This window comes from Halichoerus grypus, chromosome 8 (genome assembly GCF_964656455.1).
Source record: "Halichoerus grypus chromosome 8, mHalGry1.hap1.1, whole genome shotgun sequence".
Taxonomy (NCBI): domain Eukaryota; kingdom Metazoa; phylum Chordata; class Mammalia; order Carnivora; family Phocidae; genus Halichoerus; species Halichoerus grypus.
Window position 1 is genome coordinate 112,224,667 of NC_135719.1, and position 22,460 is coordinate 112,247,126.

At 40.2% G+C, this 22,460-nt stretch overlaps 1 protein-coding gene across 4 annotated transcripts in view; it reads left to right on the forward strand.

Annotated features, from left to right (window-relative positions):
• DAAM1 (dishevelled associated activator of morphogenesis 1) overlaps positions 1–22,460 on the forward strand; it is a 162,006-nt gene that overhangs the window by 56,384 nt on the left and 83,162 nt on the right. For all 4 annotated transcript variants that reach the window (XM_036115789.2, XM_036115791.2, XM_036115788.2 and 1 more), the window contains one exon: positions 6,303–6,522. In XM_036115789.2, coding sequence (XP_035971682.1) covers positions 6,340–6,522 — 183 coding nt within the window. In that variant the 5' untranslated portion in view covers positions 6,303–6,339. The remainder of the gene's footprint in view (positions 1–6,302; positions 6,523–22,460) is intronic.

The following is a 22,460-nucleotide window of genomic DNA, read 5'->3' on the forward strand; positions in this document are numbered from 1 at the left end:
GTGGAAACGGCTGGCCCTCGGCTGGACACACTTACTGAGAAACGCCCTTTCCGTTTCCTGGTGGAGAGGATGTTGAAACTTGCGGGGAAAACACATCCCCTTTCAAACGTTCCTCCTACAACCTTTAGACTGTATCCCATGATTTTTTTAAAGCTCCAAATAGTATTTGGCATCTGGTGTGCTTGGGAAATGAAACCAGACGTGAGGAATGTGAGAGGGGAGAGAGATGACCAAGGAAAGAAGCAAAGCAGTTTTTTTTCTTTTCACATTCTTCTTGATAAGAGAATTTGACTTAATGTTATCTGTTGTTGAAAACAAAAGTGCATGTCAGGGCCCTTTGGAAAATTGCAAAATGTGGGGCAAGCAGCAGCTCTGAAAACAATAGGTATGGCAGTTAAAATGGAGGGTTCCCCAACCATTCTCTTTAAAGTGGCTCTGAGGGCATACATTTTTTTTTTTTTTTTTTTGCTTGTTCCTCTTTTTATGTCTGTGACATTGTTTTAGAAAGTCCAGAGACCATTTACAATGCAGAAACAATGACATATTTTAGTATTGAAATTATAATTGGAGAATTAAATGTGAACTGTCTTGATTAAAAAAAAATAGAAGTGGGTCATGGTATACATGGTCCCCCACCACAGTTGGCAAGTACATGCAGAAACTCTCAACTGTCTAACCAAGTTGGTGACTGGTGGGAACTCACAGTCTCTCCTTGTCTCCCTTCCGGCAGGATCTAAGTTGTTTCCCTGGAACCACTTTGGTTAGAGGAGAACCTTGATAACTTAACCAGTGAGCGTATCCCTCAGTCTGGACAGACATCTTATCAATGTGTGGCAAAAGTCCCTGATGAAGCAATTAGAAAGATGTATGCGTCTTTTTTTGTCAACATGATTTCCAAGTTTACGCCATACATTAGGTACCAATATTGTGTTGCTTTGTGGGAAACAAACCTTACGTATCCCATATGTGTTCTGACTTGGCATTATCAAAAAAAAGTGTTAAGGAGGGTTTTCTCGGAGACTGTGAGTTCTCCAATGTTTTATATCATCACGATCATCATATCTATATTCCCGAAAATTTGGCCCTCATTTTTTGACTGTTACCACATTGAGAGTCTTGTTTGTTTTGTTAAAGAGCAGTACAAATGACTCTGACTTCGAGCTAGGCCGCAGATGGATTAAATTTCTTATTCTTTGCTAAGCAAAATGCACCTGCTCCAGAATCTTAAGTAGCTTTTTAATTGCTTCCTTGTGCACGGCATAGCAATAGTCATCTGTAATGTTATAGATGGATTGCATTTTGGATGTCCCAGAAGTGACTTCTTCCCCTCTGCGATGGTGCCAGAAGCTGAGATTAGAAGATGTGTTCTGGTTGAGGGCCCAGCTGTCATGGTGGAATTAGTCCTTTCCCTCAGGCTGATCTGATTAAAAAGGGGCCAAGATGTGGAAGCATAGGCCCCAGGTTTCAGTAACAGCATTCCCTCTTGATTGGACAGAGTTAGCAACTTAGCTGCTCCCTGAATGTCCTCACTAGGCCGTGATCTCCCTGAATCTGTGAATTTTCTTCGTCTTTGTCTCCAGCACCTAATACTGTGTCTGGCTTACTAAGGTTCAGCTGTGATAGCTGAGGAAGTGAATACTTTCTTGGGCAAAGTGTTTATTGAGTGTAAGGAATGGGAAAAGATTCTATCAGTGGGTCTGTTTCCCATAGAGCTTACTTTTGAGGGTGGGTGGAAAAACCAGGCACCAGCTAGTTCAGCCAGAAAGAAGCTCCTTGCTCAAGGGAAGCTGCAGATACCCGGAGGATGAAGTCTGTGAGGCTCCTGTCAGCATCAGAAAGCTTGACAAGTGGCTAAGGAGCACTTGGCGGTATGATTGACTTTACATGTCTTGGCATTTCTGAAAAACAGATCTGCAGGCAACTGTGGGAAGCACACCCAGTCACACAACCCTGAAGTTCAGACACGAGACCATCTGTTCACTTAGGCATTTATGTCTTTGCATTCAACAAACATTTATAGAGAATATACCATGTGCCAGGGACTGAATGAAACCTAGTCCCTTGTCTTCAGGATCTCATAGTCCAGTGGGGAAAACAGACAAGAATTAAAAAAAAAAATCTAGACAACCAAAAAACACTCAACTATGTATATGGTGCTTGGGCTGTGAAAAGAAATGTGTGACCATTTCTGGGAAACCTAAGGCCCATTAAAATAGTAGTATTTGAGTGGGTCTTGAATGGTGAGTGGAAGATGGTTAGGTACAGAAGGAAAAGAGCACTCTAAGCTGAGGGAGCTATGGATGTGTGGGCTCAGAAGTGTGACTCCTGTCAAGGTATGATTTCTATACATACACAGGTGTGTGGGGGGCATGTGAGTGGGCAGTGTTCATGATATTGGAAGGCAAGGGTAGAAAATAAAGTAGGCAAGGGCTAGGCCATGGAGGATCTTATGGTCCGTGCCAGAAGCTGGACTGTATCCAGGAGACACTGCAGAGCTGAGTGACACAGTCAGATTTATGATGTGCTGAGAATAAATCCCAGACTCCTCCCTCCGGTGGACAAGGCCCTGGGGTCTGGGCTCCTACCCTCTCCAGCTTTTTCTCTCTTAATACTGCCATTACTCATTATGCCCCCGCCACACTGGTCTTCCTCCCCTGACTCAGAGGTGCCAAGTTCCCCACTTGCTCTGGGCTTCTGCATACACTCCTTCTGCCTGGAGTCCTCTTCCCCCAACACTTTGCAGGGCTAGTTCCATTTATCCATTAGGTCTCAGCTTAAATGCCCTCTCTTTGGAAAGGCTGTCCATGATCAGTATTAAACAGTATTGAAACAGTATTAAAACAGTATTAAACAGTATTAAACAGTATTGAAAGTCGCTGTCTCCACCACCACCACCAGCATCCTACCATTTTCTTTCACTTTTTTCTTGTATCCCCTGTAACACTAATTAAAATTAATATAGTTTAGTTTACTTGTTTTTTTTCCATGCCTTTTCCCAAACAAACAATTTTTCTAAAACTCCCTGAAGGGTACATCATCTCATTTTTGTCCCTCTTTTCTTAGTGCTTAGCACAGTGTTTGGCACATAATCAGTACTAAACAAGCTTTTTTTTAGAAACAGTTTATTAGCACTGGGTGTTATATGCAAACAATGAATCATGGAACACTACATCAAAAACTAATGATATACTGTGTGGTGACTAACATAACATTAAAAAAAATAAGAAATAAAATAAAAACAGTTTATTTATTTATTTTTAGTAATCTCTAACACCCAGTGTGGGGCTCAAATTTACAACCCCAAGGTCAAGAGTCTCATGCTCTTCGATTGAGCCAGCTAAGCACCCCAGGACTCAACAAACTTTTGAGTTAATGAATTAAATGATGAATATGATGAACTAGGGCAGTTGTTGATGACTTGCAGCCCATGGGCCTTCTTGGGCACACCACCTATTTTTGTATGGTCTATAAAACAAATTAAAAAAAAATATTTTGTGACATGAGAAAGTTATATGAAATTCAAATTTCAGGGCACCTGGGTGTCTCAGTCGTTAGGCATCTGCCTTCGGCTCAGGTCATGATCCTAGGGTCCTGGCGGGGTTCCCTGCTCACCTGGGAGCCTGCTTCTCTCCTACTCCCCCTGCTTGTGTTCCCTCTCTCACTGTCTCTCTCTCTGTCAAATAGATAAATAAAATCTTAAAAAAAAAAAAATTCAAATTTCAGTGTCTACAATAAAGTTTTACTGGCACATAAGCATGCCCATTTTTTACAGATGCCTGTGGTTGCTTTCATAATAAAATGGCAGGGTTAACTAGTTGTGATAGAGGCTTAAGGGTCCACAAAGCCTAAAATATTTACTATTTGGCCCTTTACAGAAAAGGTTTGTCAACCCCTAGACTAGGGAATCATGGGCCAAGGAGAAGAATTGAAGAACTCTTGTAGTCATTTTGGTGAGAGATAAGGGGAGGCTGAACCAAGGTCATGGCCTGGAGGTTGGAGAGGGTGGGGATTGGATTCCAGTTGGATTAAGCATGCAGGTTCCCTGACCTCTGTCAAGCTTCCCTGCCCCATTCCCAACCAGGCTTCTCCAATCAACATCTCCTGATGTTTCCCAGCAAAGCAAGTCTCTAACTTCTCTCTTCCTAACTGCCCCACTCCCTCCCAAGTCCCTCCTTAGGTCCAACATGTGAAATGAGGATGATGGAATGAAGTGATGGGTGTGAATATGCTTAGTAAAATCACATACACACACAGGCAGCTGTTGGGATTACTTTCGCATTTGTGATGTGCTAGAGCAGTTAAGGAGGGTCGGCCAGAAGTGTCTACTGCCACTGAGGGGTCATGGGATGATTATTTTGCTTCCATTTTGGTCTGTATCTGGCAGACTAGGCTCTGAACAGCAGAATTCCAAATAATGTGTATTAAAAATGGCAGCCTGTTGGAAATCTCAACGCTTTGCCATCATCTACAGTTTAAAGATGGGTTTAATGGAGGACCTTGTATTTGGGGTTACACAGAAGAGCCAGCATAAAAACTTGGCCTTCCCACCTCGTGCCTTTGTTTGCACTGTTCCAAAATGCTCTGCTTTCCATAATCTATCAAAGCTCCACTCATCCATCAGATACCATTCCCAGATTCTTCCCAGTGGACTTTATGCTTGATTACATAGCACTGACTGGTATGATGTGCCATATGACCTTTGTTACAACTATTTGGTGCACTACTTTCTCACCGGATTATACGCTCCTAGTGACCCATTTCACTGATGTATCTTTAGGTGCTTATAGTGCCTGGTATATAATAGGTATTAACACACATTTGCCAAAGGAATCCCAGGTACTGCGTATTGCCTCCTATAGCCTTGCACAAGTACACTCTAGGCCAGGAGGTGTATGCTTCAACAGATTGGGATATTGGATGTCTCAGCCAAGTCTTTATTCCAGAGCCGGTTGGATCATCACGTAGGGCTACATGAGGGACACGCTGCTCTTAACATTTCCCTCCCCTTCCCATTCTAATTGCCAGCTTCCTGAGACCACTATCCCTTAAGTGAGCAGGATCTTGACTCTAGAAGTGTTTGCAAATCCTAGTTATTTATGAGAACTTTTACTGGAGTTTGTATCATTGTATGAGATTGTTTTTAAAAAACCATATGGCATCATGTTGTACACATCATTCATTCTTTGATTTGCTTTTTTCACTTGACAGTATAACTTGGGAATTTTCCCAAGGCAGTACATATAATTGTAATCTTAAACTATATAATCATTAAAAATCTAATTTTGTGGTAGAAATTCAAATTCAAAAGTGTACAAAATGAAAAGGAATAGTTCTCCAGTCCCCTATTTTTATTTTACAGACTACTGCTATTATTAGCCTTTTCTTATATATATTCATAAGTACGTATATACATTCTTTAAAACATAATCTTGTAGTATATATATCATACAGCATCTTGAACATGTTTCCATATCTACATGTACAGATGCCTTGTTTTTAAATGAGTACACAGTGTTCTATTATGTGAATATACTATAACTATGTCCTTATTGGTGAACTCATTTGATCTTTTCTGTTTGAAAATCTCTGATTCTTCTAGTTCATGTGAAGTCACTCTTCCTTTGTTATGAATTTAAATTATTCAACATGATAAACAGTAACTGAGTGCCTCCTTCCTTCCTGGCACTGTGCAGGGCATGAGTTCCAACAATTTGCTTGATGTACAGTTCCTTCCCTTGACTTGGAGTTAATCATGGTCTAACAGGAACGTACTCTCTTGAGGAACTTAGAATGTGATATGAGCTGGAATGAATAGATATGCCTCAGCATACGTATCATTAATTCTACTTTGGGAAGGTAGAAAAGAAGAAATTGATATCAAACTTTAAAGGGTAAGAAATCCTAGATTCCTAGGGGTGAGGAAGAGAAGGTCATTCTAGCAGGGAAGTTAAAGAGCAAGACGGATTGGCAAGAAAGAGCATGTGATAGGCAAAGAATGGCCAGTAGCCCAGTGCGATTGGGGGCATATGCTGTGTCATGCAGGGGTAGGGTTGTACTGTTTGCTCAGCAGTTGGTCACAGGAAACATTCAACAAGTGAATAGAAGGATGTGCTCTTTGCCCAGCTGGACTCCAAATCCACTTGGGGTTGTCCTCTCTGTGCCCTGCAGGGCCATATCAACCGTCTCCAGTGAAGAGGTCTCTGCTTGAATTGGTCTGACTTAAAAAACAAAACAAACAAAAACAACAAAAAAACTTACCCATTTTTTTCTTCCTTAACCATGTCCTGTCTTCTTTTTTGCAGAGTTTAGTCACTTCAAGAAATAGAACAGAATTCAGCCATGGCCCCAAGGAAGAGAGGTGGACGGGGGATCTCGTTCATCTTCTGCTGTTTCCGAAATAATGATCACCCAGAAATCACCTATCGGCTGCGAAACGATAGCAACTTTGCGCTTCAGACCATGGAGCCAGCATTACCCATGCCCCCTGTGGAGGAGCTGGATGTCATGTTCAGTGAACTTGTGGTGAGTCCCCAACTTCTTTCCTGGCAGTGGTTGAGAGCCAGGAGGGGGGAGAGATGTGCATGGTTTGGTTTGGTTAGCCATGGGCTTGGCCCTTTTTCAGTGAAATGACCCCTTTATATTGGCACCCCAACTGTGAGCACTGAGCCTCCGGAGGAAGAGAAAGAAGAGGGTAGCATTACCACATTGAAGGGCTTTGCTTTAAGTGGAGGGATTTAGACCCTTAGGTCTTCAAATATGTGGCAGAACTGCATCCTAAGTTGCTCTTTCTATTCTTCCCCATTCCAGTCTGAGTCTATATTGTGTGCATAAATAATTCCCTCATCTGCTTCACACCTTCTACAATTCCCTAATGCTTTCTCCACCCCTACTCTCAATGTATAGTATTAATGTCTTTTTAAAAATTAGTCATACTCCTCCTCCTGTCCTCGATCCTTTGATGAAGGACATTATTACGTAAGTACAGTATAATTATTTATCCTAATGATAGGATTGCAATAATAGCTGTTGTGGGAAACTTTTTATAGATCCTATCATATTTTAGAATCCACTATACTGAAGTGAGAGATGTATCTGGTGTAGGACCCATGCATCAAAAGATGTAAGTGCTTTCTTTAGCTTAGCTTTTCAGGCACTTCTGAAGTAATGTTTCTTTCCATTCTATGTTTTTGGGGATATTATGGCACAGTTTAAAGGGTAGTGGCATGGGAATTAGGAAGATGTTGGTTCGAATTACTGTTCCAACTTTATTATCTGTGTAAGTATGGAAAAAGCCTATAAGCCTGTTTTCTGGAAAGTGAGAAAAAAATAATGCCTCCTCCTAGTTTGATGTAGTGTCTAAGAAGAATTTACATAGTGGGAATGGCCCAATGCCTGACCCTCATTAGGTGCTCAATAAATGTTACATGAGTACTCTATCCTCCCTTTATCACCACTGGCATTTTGTAATGGAGTTAGTTCTAATCGGACCAGTTATATCTGTTCAACAGATATTAGAAAGTACTATCATTTTGCATGACTCTTAGGTCAAGAAAGTAACATAGGTTTTGTTACTGCCCTCCAGGGGTAATATCTGAACTGATCAGATCAGTCCAGCTCTTCTAGACCAGAATTTACCTATAAGCTTATCATATGAGATAAGCCAATATGAGAGGGTACTATGAAGCTGATGTTTGAGTTGTGGTCTCCTGAGTGGATTAACGGGCCTGTTACCAACCAAAATTGGTTGGGAAAAGGAAGAGATGGCTCTTGGCAGCATGTTTGTATTTTATGATGTTGATGAATATTTTCAGTGTTTAAGAAATCTCTCTCCTCGGGCACCTGGGTGGCTCAGTCGTTAAGTGTCTGCCTTCGGCTCAGGTCATGATCCCAGGGTCCTGGGATCGAGCCCTGCATCGGGCTCCCTGCTCAGTGGGAAGCCTGCTTCTCCCTCTCCCACCCCCCACCCCCCCACCCCTGCTTGTGTTCCCTGTCTTGCTGTGTCTCTCTCTGTGAAATAAATAAATAAAATCTTAAAAAAAAAAAAAAAAAAAAAGAAATCTCTCTCCTCTCCCGCCTCTGCATGCAGAGACTCTGTTCTAGGTGTTAATCGGGAGGTTCAAAATGGAAAACTAGAACCTGCTCCTAAACAGCTGATAGTTTCAGTAGCAAAAGGGGACTGATACAGGTATAACACCACTAAAGGAAGAAGCACAACCTACCTCTGCATAGATTGTGTATAGATGTGTTGTGAGGTGTAGGACATGGTGATGAGGAGGGTAGTCACAGAAGACTTTCTGGAGGAGGTGAGCTGTGAGGAGCGATTGAAAGTGAGAAGAGAAGTGGAGGGGGTCTGTGTTAATGGCTGTCTCAGTCATCTTCAGGTAATTCATCCTGTGATAGCAAAACCTCAGTGGTTACGTATCGCAGTGGCTTAGCACTTGTTAATGCTGCATGTCTAGCTGTGATTCTGTTCCTCACCATCTTCCATCCAAGACCCAAGCCTGGTGGAAGAGGAAGGAGAGACATGGTAAAATGCTCGCAGGCTCTAAGCTCATGCTTGGAAATGATACATGTCACTTCTGCCCACATTTCTTTGGCCATTGAAAATCACATGGCCACTCCTGAGTTCACAGAGTAAGGATGGATCATTCTTCTGTAGAGGTTGGCACTGCAAATTGCATGGACAGCCCTGAGGTCACTGGGGGGGTGGGGGGTGGAGGACACATAATCCTTTTCCAGGGAGAGGCAGTGAATCATCTACCATGATGGCTATCAAGAAGGGCAATAATGATGTATTCACGGGCTTGGTTTTATTTCCCACTTAAAAGTATTTTAAAACCAAAAGTCAGCCTAAAGAGATAGATGTCGCTGATAGATGAAGGCCTTCGTGGTGGTAACGGAGCTGGCGGGCAGAGCTAGTACCCTCAAAGCACCCACATCCACTGTCTTTTCAATTGTATTCTATCAGACTCAAAATGAGACCTAAGCCAGAGCCCGTGTGGTGGCAGCTCCATGTACATCTTGAAGACAGCTCATTGTTCTGTATTCATTCATAAGGGAGAAAATTCCACTCTCTGCCTTATTGATGTCTTTATTCTGTGTGAAAATTGCCTACAGCTGTTAGCTGTTAAAAAGCCAATGCCAAACCAGAACTTTAAGCTGAAACCGTTGGAAAACAAATTATGTTGAGGTTTGTATCTGTCCTGGTGAGTGACGGATGGATTTCTGTCTACTCCTGACTTTAGGGACTTAGACCACAAATCCATCCAATGGCCAGGGGTGTCTTGGGGCAAGAGAGGTGGGTTCAAAGCCACTGGAAACTTCTGCCCTGGGTGTTCTTGAGTGTTCACAGAAGCACTTCTGCCTCTGCCCATGCACAGGAAAGGGAGGCCACGTGGGGAAGGGGGTACCGCATGGCCTGTGGGGTCGGACCACTCTGCAACCTGTGGTGGCTTCCTTTAAGATGGTTTCTGTTGGAGGGCGCCTGGGTGGCTCAGTTGGTTAAGCGACTGCCTTCGGCTCAGGTCATGATCCTGGAGTCCCTGGATCGAGTCCCACATCGGGCTCCCTGCTCGGCAGGGAGTCTGCTTCTCCCTCTGACCCTCCCCCCTCTCATGTGCTCTCTCTCATTCTCTCTCTCTCAAATAAATAAATAAAAATCTTTAAAAAAAAAAAAAAAAAAAAAAAGATGGTTTCTGTTGGAATTTAAGTTTATTGCCTTGCCTATAAAATGGGGATAGTACCGTATCTCAGATAGGGTTGGTGTAAAGAAGATAATGTCTTTTAAAAGGCTGGCTTCTATTAGGTGCTTTACACCTCACATCCTAGTGCAGTGAGAGGGATGGAAAGTAATTCAGGTGTTTCCCGGGCACAACACCCTAAGCAGATATGCCAGGTTTTTCCTTTTCTTGAAAGCTAATCTGCCTGCTGTGAGTGAGCCAATGTGGGTCCTAACTTGCAGGGCATTTTACCTCTGTATCTGTTGGAAAGCATCTCATCACAGCTGGTTGTTGTAAGCTGGTTTCCTTTGCCTCTTCTGATGACGCAGTCATTTAATGTTTTTAAAAGTGGTACTGAATAGGTTGCTTGCAGAATTGCTTACTGCAACCTTATCATCTCATAAATAAAGCAAAGCTGAATGGGAGGTCAGCCATGGGAATCTGTAAAGAAGGTGGGCTGCGAGGAGCACCTGCTACAGGCGGCGGAGGCAGACTCATTCCAATTTCAGGATGTAGTGGTTCCTGGGGGTCCCAGTCCAAAAGCCTGCTTATCTTTTTTTTTTTTTTAAATAACAGCTTTATTGAGATCTAATTTACAGACTATATAATTCACCTATTTATAGCGTATAACTCAGTGGCTGTTAGTATATTCACGAAGTTGTGCAACAATTACCGCAATAAATTTTAGAACATTTTCATGACATCCAGAAGCAACTCCCTTATCTATTAACTGTCACTTCTCATTTCTCCCCAACTCAACCATCCCCTGGCTACCTCCAATCTACTTCTGTTTCTGTGAATTTGCCTATTGTGGGCATTTCATGAAATGGAATCATATGATATGTGGTCCTTTGTGACTGGCTTCTTTCACTTAGCATAATCTTTTCAGTTTATCCATGTTGTAGTATATATCAGCACTTCATTTCCTTTTGTGGTTGGATAATACTCCACTGTATGGACATACCACATTTTGTTTATCCATTCATCGTTGATGGACATTTTGGTTGTTGCCAGTCTTTAGCTATTATGAATAATGCTACTGTAAACTACATTCACATACAAGTTTTTGCATGGAAATGTATTTTCAGTTCTCATGGATATAGACCTAAGAGTGGAATTTCTGGGCCACATGGTAGCATAATGCTTAACTTTTGAGGAACTGGCTACACCAATTTACATTCCCACCTGCAGTGTATAAGGGTTCCAGTTTGACCCCATCTTTGCCAACACTTGTTATTACTTCCTACAGATTGACCTGCTGTTTTTAAAGCTATTCTATGTCTCCTGGAGAACTGAGGACACGTAACTTGGAAATTTTTTTAACTAATTAATTAATTTATTTATTTTTGTGAGTTGTCGAATAGAAATAGTCTCTACGCTAACAATTTTTAACTGATTTGGTATATTTAAAAAATATTCAGTTGAGAGCTTTTGTAATCTCTGCTATGTATTTTATGCCTTTCAGGCATTGATCCTTTTTTTCCTGTCTTACCTCCCCCACCTTCTTGCCCCACTTTTTCTGCTTTGTCCTTTGCTTCAGCCACAAATTGTGAGCATAACCAACCTAAGACTCAATACGGTTCCCATAAAATAAGATTATCTATGGTCTTTCTACAGGCTTTTAAAGGTCTTAGATTTTTTTTTTTCCCCCAACCTATTTGAAGACTCCTAGGCATTATAACTCTGTAAGTGGTCCTTATTCAAGTAACTTGTTCATCTCAATGTTAGCAAATAGAAGATTTCCTTTAGGATGAACAGAAAAATGTGTCATTAATTGACTGGTCAGTTCTTTTGGGGTGTATGCGCGTGATAAGTGCCTGCTCTATGCCCCAAGATAACTAGTGAGCAAAGCAGCAATGATTCTTCATGAATTTGTGGGACTGAAGGTCTAGTGGGGGAAACAGGCAACTAAACATGTAGTCTTATCCAGAGTGCCCAAGGATTATAAGGGGCTCCTCCCCAGTATATATTGTTGGGGAAGAATGTTCAGTTCCCTTTTTTCATGAGGAGGGAGTCCCACTCACAGGTTCCACATGTATAACCCTAGCTCTCTTATCCAGAAACTCCTAGCTTCTCTTCCAGCTCCTCTTGGGGATATGCATAGTTGAGTCCCTCTCTCTTCCTCAATTTCTCTCTAAATCAGCCTGCTTTTAGGAAAACACATTTTGTGGCCCTTGGTGCTATAAATTGCCTAGGAGTAAGCCCCCTTGGGGAGTTCTGCAGTTGTCCAGCTGGCAGTAAGTGTCTAATTCAGCATTGAAATCTCAGCAAGGCCTCTTGTCCGCAGGTGCAAGTTGGGTTCTCCAACTCCACTTTAATGCGTAAAAAAGAAGGTATTTGATTTCCATTCTTGCTTGGCTCCTTAACTTAGCTGTTGGTTAATTCCAAACTTTCTATTTGCTGACACCTACCCCCAAACCCCACAGATTCCTAAACTAGTGTGGAAGGGTCTTGGAAGGCTTTGTGGAGGAAGTTTCATTTAATGTAAGACATGAAAATCAAGTAGGAATATCCAGGCAAGGAGAAGAGAGGAATGTTACAGACTGTGAAAACAACATGTGTAGGGGGCTGGGAGGTGAGAGAAAGCACGGAAGGCTCAAGGAACAGAAAGCTCAGTGTAGATGGAACATGAAATAGGAGGCTGGGAGGACTGAGGTTTCTGAGAAGAGGTTCTGGAAAAGGGGATGGGGATGATCGTATTATTGATTTAGTTATATAAGATTCTTATTTGAATGAGAGGAAGGTATCTCTGCTTTCTTACAGTTTTCTCAGCGAACTAAATATATAAAAGTACAGCAGAATATTTTGCTGTCTGATTACATATACAAAAATAACCATTGCTCTTTGAAGTCTCTGTAAAGTGTTGATAAGTTTAGCAAAAGGTGTCCTGTCTTGTTGAATAGATTCTGTTTTCATTTGAGTCCAGTTGTTGAGGTGAGATGCTTTCTTGCTGCCATGTATACCTCCTCAGGGTACTTCAATTTTGAAATGAAAAGGAAAGAGAGAATTACGAGGAGCCCCCTTTTGCTCTTCCACCCAATGCATAGACTCCTGCATACACCAGAAATTGGTGGGCTAAGGGTTACCTACAGAATATTCCACAGTCACAGTGATGCTGGAATTGGTGTCTCCTAACGGGTTCCCTCAGCTCTCTTGCCTTGTGAAACATGCAGATGTTCAACTGCTTTACCTGGCTGAGATTTTAGGTGAGAAACCAGGTTTAAGATAAACCTGGTTATGGTTTTGAAGTGTTTTGCACCAAATCTCCATTCTTCTAGTACACGCATTGTTTTAATGTATTTGGAATCAGTTTCATAGATTTATTAGAGGAAAGCTTTCATTTCTACTACAGTACATCACTATGAATTTATGACTAGTTGGAAATATGCATCATGGACCCGACCTTACCTAAATCTGAAATGTGACCAATTACATTTTACACTTTTCTGGTTAATCTGTCTTCTTTTGAATTCACTGCTCAGTCTTCATTTATTTGGCCAATGGGTCTAATGTTTTAAGATAATATACTAGAGTACTGTGCCTTGCAAGAAATGTAAACTATTTTAAAGAAACTTCCTAAAAAATTCATTATTGATCACAAAACTACCATTTATACTATTGAGGATTGTCAGTGAAAATTAAATCTCAATGGGGAACGTGGTGATGCTGGATACCATAGGTTGATGGGAAGATTTGTATACTCATAATTAATCACTAGACGTCAGTTTTATTATTAGTTACTGGGGACATTAGTAGCCAGCATAGAATTTGAGAAATGAAGATAGCAGGGATGAGAGAATTTAGTTGACTTATCAGAGTCAGATGAATTCACAGTCAAGGTAAACTGTGCCAAGTGAATTCACTTGGGAATCTACATCAGTAAACTTTTCATTTTTCAATATATTCTGAAGTCACTTTGGTATGAAAGGAGCTACAGGAATCCAAATTTGTCTTACAGATTTACCGGTGCACAAATTTTGTTCTTTTCCTAGCTATGTGAATTTCTACCCATCTTCTCAGGCTGCCAACATAATTTCATTTATTACTAGGACTATCTTAAGCTCTTTTTAATAAAAATTCTTCCATTATCACTAGAATTGATGACAAGTTTCAACACTTTTTATCTCTTTGTTTTTAAACTCGCCTTTCACACTAAGGCCATGACTACGAATAGAAAGTTTCTCATAGGAGCTATTCAGTTCCCTGTCTCCAAGAAAAGATGCAAAAATTGGGTAGCAAGAACATTTAATTTTAACCTGATTGAAGGAAAAAAAAAAAACTGGTTGTAAGGAATCTAGTTTTAATCTATTGTTTCTTAGAGTGTAAAGGATTGCTCTCAGTAATTAAGCAGAGAAAATCAGACTATATAAAGACTTCAAAGAAATGTTAGAATAGTCTCAAAGTGTTCAGTTGTCTGGAAGCCAAAAATCAGAATCCAGTGAAAAATTGATATTAAAATTGTTCTATTTCCATGAGGTTAAAATTCTTTTCATTTGATAAACCTATAAAGGTCAAAGAGAAAATTCTGTTTAGCTAAAGGACATGATTAGTTGACAATGAAGAAAAAAATATATATATTGAATAGGTCTTCCCCTGACTCTGGCATTTTTGGATACATCAACTTGATGAGTTTATAGAAAAATGTTTAGAACAGTATTAAAATATGCAATACATCACAGAGGGAAGTGGGAAAGTAGTTATGGGCTTAAATGTATTCAGTGCTAAAATTCCTATGTAGCAGATGTGAACTGCTGCCAATACACGGTCAGTTTACAGGTCACAAAAAAATGATCCCAAACCCAGAACTTTATAAACAAATTATTTTGGCCCCGAGAACAGCTGATGATTTGTGATACAGGGTGATGTTAGTATAGGTGGTTTTGCTTGCTTATATCTGTTGTACTTCCGAATAGAACGTTACATTACTTCTCAGAATCAAAGTAGGGTTGGCAGTAGATCTTCATCCCAAAGGACAGTCTACGTTTCTTTGTACTGGTTGGAGGCCCTGTCTGCTTAAAGACAGTAAGATGGTCAGCATGGCTTCTTAAGTTCCCTTCTTGTCTTCTGATTTACTAAACAAATCCAGTAAAGCTTAAGGTGAAACCACAAAACCATTTTATTCCTTCTAGTACTAAATTTATATTTTATCTTGCCAAGATCATTCCAAATGTCCTTTCCTATAGGCTATTAAGTGTAGATTTTTTACTGCATGTTAGATACTTAAATCAATACACTTATTTCTGGGTGCTTCTTAATTTAGATTTACAGGGACTGAAATGGGAGGGGGAGTGTGGAAAGATGGAGGAAAGAAACACGAAAACTTTTTTTCTTTTAATACAAATAGCTGCAAAACCATCTCTGAACTAATGATGTTAGAAAATGATTATGAGTCCCCTTGGCCTTGATGAATTTCATTACTATGAATTCTAAAGAGACTGAGCAGTATATACCTACTTACCTGATTATTTAACTTAATCCTCAGGCTACCATGTGCAGATTACACAAAGTCAACATACTGTATTGACTTGCCAACTCTCTACATGTAGTCTCCATATAAATCAATACAGGTTTTAAAAGACTGGGAAAATAATTTCATCTCCATAAGTCATGTGAAGCTTTCCAGTATAAATTTGAAAATGTGTTTCAGTAATGGCTAGAACAATCTGGTAGTTTGTATAAATAACTGCACATGAGAATATATATCGATGCATTGGAATTCGTCTAAACATCATTTGCTCACATAAAACGTATGTCACATGGCCTGTGGGAGGTAAATGCCCAATATGTGGATAGTGTATTTCAGTTTTAACTGTCCTCAATTTTATCCACTGTACTTGGAATCCTCCCCTCCCCCACCTTCAATTCCCAGATTTATTCAGGAATTTCAGCCCGTTTCTTGATGTGTGTTACAGGAGCTCAGTACCAGTTACATCTTTTAGTTATGATTTTTTGGCTTATGGATAAAGAACCATATCTCTGTATATTTGGAAAATAAGATCCTTAAAAATGTAGCAATTTTTTCCCTCTTGTCCAATTTTAAATGAATCCACTGGAAACATCCTACAGCTGCTGTTTATTTCATTACACAATGGAATATTTAAGAACTAAATTAAACCAAATGACTGAAAGCTTATTTAGAATGTATATACAGGTTGTTTTCAGGAAAGATGGGTATTTCTTGGATGTAGAAGAAAAAGTCAAGTCCTTTGCCATCTTTTAAACAATCAGATGGTTTGAGTTTATTCCCATATGGACACTCATTATGTTAAATCCATCTATGGATAGACACCTTTGCATTTTCAGAGAGCAGAATGACACACAGGCATTGTAATCTGGGTTTTCATCCTGAGGAACCCCAGGGCCCAGAGTAGGGCGTGGCCCAGAGTGGGTGCTCAGTAAATGCTTGTGGCCTGGATGAGTAACTAATTACTAAAGGTTAATACTTGAGATGCTCAGTAACTATTTGAATGCATGCATGCGTGCATCTGTGCATGAATTCATGACTGCTGAATCCTCCAGCGGTTGGGTATATATTCTGAATTATTCTCAAAGTAGAAGTGATGGATTTGGGCTGATCCTTGCACCCTTCCTGTCCCCCATCCACTGTTACCATTCTCTTTAGTCCTACTCTTCATAGGGGAGCACCAAAGTATCTAGCATCAAGGGTAGCAGCTTGAGAGGATAAGGTTGATAAGGTTTAAGAATTATTTTCTGTCCAGTCTCTCTGCTGTAAGTGACATGATAAATAGCCGCAATGTGGGAAGAGACCTATTGTGCTAAATATTTTTTGACCCAAATAAAACTTAAGTGTTGGCTGAGCTGCCAAAAAGTCTCTGAAGAGCTTGCTGAGCAGGTGTGGGAAGGGCCTGGGCTGGGGAGAGCACCACAGGTGTCATTCAGGGAAGGGGAACTCCGGTTCACAGTTGCCCCCAGGGCCTTTGGGTGCCTTTCTATGTCTATCACTCTACCCTGGTTCTTTGTCCCAGGAGACAAAGTCCTTCCATTCATTCAGTTAGGGAAACACTGCTTAGAAATTCTCTCAGTTAAGCCTTGTCGCCACCAGAAGTTGTACCAGATTATAATGTAAAAACTGGATATTTAGGTGGCTGGATGGATATTGGGAGATAATTTTAACATATACTTAGAACAGAATTATTTATTTTAGATTCCTGGAACACTGCTGGTGATGCGTACTAATTAAAAGTTAAAGTTGCTCTAATGAGTTCTGGTTGAAATAACACAAGCTAAATAAGAAGCCTACAGGTTTAGCAGCAGATTTTGTCTAGCAAACTGGTTATAGTTTGCATTGCCTACTATTAAAGGAAGGGAAATAGTATAAAACACTTAACCATTGGTAGTAAGAAACTAAAAATTATTTCTATTAGTCAGCCTTTGCTTGTGGGATCTCACTTCTTATTTTTATATATCGAATGGAAAACATGTCTGTCAGACAGAGAACATGACTGGGTATAGGTGGTGGTGAGTCATACTGTGGTATTTCGCGTAGTGACTAAGAATGTTGGCAGAAATCTTACCGGCTGAAAACCTTCAAGGTTTGTTCTCTTGTGTGTACACATCCATTTTGGGATTTAAAGCACTCTGTTGTTTTCCACTTATGTTTTTCCTGACTGGTTAGGAGCAGGTAATAAGTCACTGAATGTACTTCTATTTAAACTGACAAATATGGAATCTCACTTTCAGATTTCAAACCACTGCTATGAAAGTAAAGGACTGTTTCTCAAGGTCACTGTGGTTAAATTTTAAGAGCTGCATTGGCAGTCCGTGACTTATGGATGTGATGGTCACTTGCTGTGGTAGGGATGGATGTTCATAAATTTGATGAAATGTCTCAGCCTAATAGTACATTTTCTCTCTACGTTTGTAAAACTGTAATTTGGCCTTTTCTCCCATGACATTGTACTTATCACTATGTTATATGACTTAAGGCCTAGTCACTTGTGCCCCCGAGCGTCTGACTTATTTCTGGTAGTGTTGAGTTATGGGATGAAAGGAGAGGGTTAATGACAGAGAGGGTTAAATCCAGAAACAGCTAATGTAGGGTGTATGTTAAGTGAACCTGAGGATTGCTGAGGATTTCCTGTGGGGAAATCTTTGGTGGGTGGGGCTAGGGTGGGTGAATTGGGTCTCCATGCTGTGGGCAAATACCTGAAGTATGTAATTTGAAGGAGAAAAGTTAGCTTTGTCTGAGTAATAATAATGGTTAGAAACTCCGTGAGGTCTGTACATTGAGTCAGATGGCTCGTTACCTGGTCAAGACCACTAAAAAGCAAAAACAAAAACACACAAAACAGTAAGTTGGTTGACAGGGTGACCCCTGGGACCTATCTTAGCTTCTTGTCTCCTCATTTTTTTTTAATTCCCCCCCCCACCGGCATTAATTGCATGTCCTATTACCTCTGCGTGAATCTGTATTAGTATGTATGTAAAGAGTTAGCTTAACTCATTAGAAATAGAAATCCAGAATTCCTTTGTTAAAGATTTCTCTTGTTAATCTGGAAACTTACTTGTTGGCTCACTGAAATCTATTGATTTGGTGGATTTTCAAAGAATAAATGCTTTCAGTACTGTGTTGGAAGTTTTATAAATAACTCCCTATTTCAGTTTAGCTAAATCTCTAAAAAGAGCTCTTTCAACTCATTTAAGACCCTTATTGTATATTTTTTCAAAATTCCTTCCCTTGCTTTATCTAGCAAATCAATCCATTTCCTTAGATTTATTTGTACTGTGCCAATTGTTTTATGATTTATATAGATTTCTTTATAGCGCTGCCTGCTTACTGTGCAGTGTAGGACCAGTGAGATTTCTTTGTACAGAACCTTTCAGAAGTGGGTCTTAATAATATGCTTTGTTTGTGATGAAGCCTAGAACTTTAGTTCCCACAGCTGGGCTTCGCTCAAAGGTCCTTTTTTCTTAATAGAAAATACATAATTTATACCGTTTTTCAAGATACTGTATCTCAAATACAGATTTTATGAACATATTAAAAGTAATTAATATTTTCTCTAAGAAAAGCCTATATAGGCTTTTGTTTGCTGGTTTTAGTTTTCAAGAAGCTTGAGCTCTGAGGGGAAGAGGAATGATGCTTGGTGCGATTGTTTCTCCTTTTTATCACTGGCTAAATTATTTTCCTTCAATTAACTTAAAACTCTGTCCAACACAAAAATAATATGAAAGAAAATTCTGTGGGCAGTGAAAGGAGCTGGGCCATCCAAGTCTAGGGTGTAGGAGTAGGAACTAAATTTGTTCTGCTTGTCTTGGCATTAATTGACAATCCCCAAAATAATATCTGACTTAGCCTGACTGTAAAATAACAAAACAAAACAAAACAAAAAGTAAGGTGATCTAGAAGCCTCCAGGATGCCTCCTGGGATTGGGCTAATTACATTTGTTAATCTTCGCGGAAAACTTGCTTATTAATTCACAAAGGCACGGAGGAGCCAACAGTTTTCTATAGCGCCCCCAGTAGGGAAAAATGAAAACCAAAACACTGAAAAGGTTTTAATGTATCATTAAATTTAACTTATCACTTTAATATTAAGGGACCTTAGGGGAAATACTATCTCTTGGTCTAAATGGAATGCATATTAATAGAGTCTATATAATTTTCAAGGAAAGGATATTTCATATAAGTGATCTTTGGTTGGTTTCAAACAAAAGTTGTGTCTGAAATTGTAACAGTTCCCAGAGCAAACTACTTATCCTAAAGGGGACCACATTTTTCCTTTTCTTTACATTTTTTTTTTTCCCCAGTCAGGCTCTCTTCTAAGCCAACTCCTGGGTTTATCTAATGTTCAATCAGAAATTTCTTTCCTCGTGGATCACCACATCAAAAACCAATGATGTATGGTGACTAACATAACATAATAAAATTTAAAAAAAAAAAAGGAATTTCTTTCCTTGTGGTTTACTCAAGGTTGTTTTTCTCTACTCTGAATTTTTTCTTTTCCTTGGGGGTCCCACAACCAAGCTTGATTCTTTTTCTTTAGCAGCCTATTGAGATGTAATTTATGTGCTGTAGAATCCACCTATGGTGAGTGTACAGTTCAGTGAATTTAGTAAATGTATGCAGTGTGCAGGATGGCCACAGTCCTGCTCCAGAACATCTCCGTCACCCTGCCCATTTGCAGTCAGCCCTGCCTGCCTCCAGCCCCAGACAACCACCAGTCTGCTTTCTGCCCCACAGATGTACTTTTTCTAAAAAACCTCATGTAAAGAGATACTGAGATCTAGTGATCCTGCCTTGTTTTCCATGATTGCTTTTTCCAATATTTGAATTAAGTATCAAAATAAAAAATCTCTGTAATCTGGGGGAAAAAAGAGGTGGGGGACAGCATGTGAAAAGTTTCAGAAGTGGGCAACTTGTGACCAGAAGTGCTAAAGGGTGGCTGGTGGCTAAGCGGTGGTGGCCGTGGCGGTGGTCGCGGCAGAAGAGGAGAAGGGACAAGTCAGCATATCGCAAAGGGCCTCCATCTACCTGCTGAGGAATTTTGGACTTTATCCTGAAAAGAAAGGGAACCACTGAAGCTTTCTATCATCTTGTCTTCCTAACTAGATTCTTAAATTCCATGAAATCAAGGTCTGTTATTCATCTTTGTATTCTTTTGTCTGGCCAGGGTCCTGGAATGGGTAGGACAGCGAGTAAGTGTTGATTGATCTCTAAGGCTGTGATAGTCTCTTAAGAGTCTTGCATGCTTGATTCAGCCATATTATTAAAATGGAATGAGTCAGAGCAGAGATACTTTTGGAATGGAGGGGTGGGGGTCTTATTACACTCTGGGCCTTGTGCCGAGGCACTCCCAGCCATTATCTAATTCAATCTATGTCATTCTTCCTCAGAATCTGCCAGTGACCTCTGGTTGCTCTTAAGAGAAAGACCAAAGTTCATAGTATCCTTCAAAGCTACTGTTCACTCACTGCCTGTTGTGCTTTTTACCTATTTAGTTCCTATTCATCTCTCAGCTTTCGCTTTGCTTCCTTGGGGCAGCCTTCATTGCCCTGCCTTTCCCCACAACAGGTGTACTGTCAGAGCTCAGCTTCCTGTGTGATCATATCTTTGTTCGTGTGATTGCTGGATTTCCCTTCTTCTCACTCAAGAATATGAGCTCTGTGATACTTTTTTGTCCCTTGCACCTAGCACAATGCCTGGCATTTAATAAATACTCAAAAAAAAAAAATTGGTTGCGTGAATTCGTGAATCCTCGAGAGAACTCTGTCAGATATATATTATCATTCTCATTTTTCAGGTGAAGAAATTGAAGTCCAGAGGTTAAGTCACTTGTGCAAGGTTGCATAGCCCATGAGAGCCAGACCTGGAACTCTGGCATCCTCCTCTTTCTGCTAATGGACACTCAGTAGGCTGTGAGTGCAGCAGATGGATACATTTTCATACTTGCATCAGTGCCGGGATTTTACCTACCTGCTGAATGACCAACAGAATGGACAACCTGGTGGTTGAGAACGTGGGCTGTGTAAACAGTCTAGACTCCAGTACCTCCTCCACCATTTACTAGCTTTGTTACCTTGAGCAAGCTACTTAATCTTTCTATGATTCGGTTTCCCGGAGGATGGGGTAACAGTACCCATTTTATAGGATTGTTGTGAAAATAAATTAATTCATACAAAACAGTACTACTGAGCACACAGAAAGTACTCAATAGTTGTTAGCTATTACCATTACCAGTATCCATTATTTCTTCCCCATTTTCTTTTTCTGTAAATTTCCTAAATTTTATTATTTTTAAAAGATTCATTTATTTGAGGTGGGGGGGGAGAGAGAGAGAGAAAGAGAGAGAAAGCATGTGGGGGTGGGAGGGTTGGAAGGGCAGAGGGAAAGAATCTTAAGCAGGCTCCATCTTCAGTGTGGAGGCCATCATGGGGCTCATTTCACGGCCCTGAGATCATGACCTGAGCCAAAATCAAAAATCCGATGTTTAACAGACTGAGCCACCCAGGTACCCCGCCTTCATTTTCTTAGTGTAATTCAAAATTAGATCCAAAGACCCTATAGCAATTTTTAATTTTTTTATTTTATGGAAATTCTCTTCTTGCGTAAAACCATCTGCTTCTAAGTCCTAGTTCAACTGTGGAGGCATTATTCTACTTTTAACAGCAAAATATAGTAATATTAATACTTATTAATCCTCTTCGCTGTGAATTTCTAGGTTTTAGGATTCACCTGTTTCTTTATACCTCTGCTCAGATAGCACAAACACAGTGTTGTAGTGTAGTAAAAGACGCAACATGAGTAGTGCTGTTTTCTCTTACAAATAACAAACCTTTTCCCCAAACTAAGCAGCATATTATCGAGCTGTTTGAATAACTGACCTGACCTCCCCCCCCCCCCGCCACCACCACCAAAAAAACCCCCGTAATTGTTGGGAAGTGATTTATGTCACATTACTTTCCTCATTCATCAACAGGTGAGAGCAGGTATGACTTATAGGAAATTAAAAAAGGAAGAAAGTAAGAAAAATAATCACTTCACATATTTAATAGTTGCATGCCAAAATCTTAACATTTTTAGCATGTTCCCTCATAATGGGATTTTCTGTAAATATCTTTCATTCCTTCCCTGATTGTTCATTGTTAAAATTCTTAACTAGTTTCTTGTGGTTAGGGTGTCATAGTGCGTGGGTGTGTGTTTTAGTGACTTAACTGTTTACTTTGCTCTTAAAAGAAAATAGCACCTGATTTATGTCTAAATGACGAGAGAAATAACAA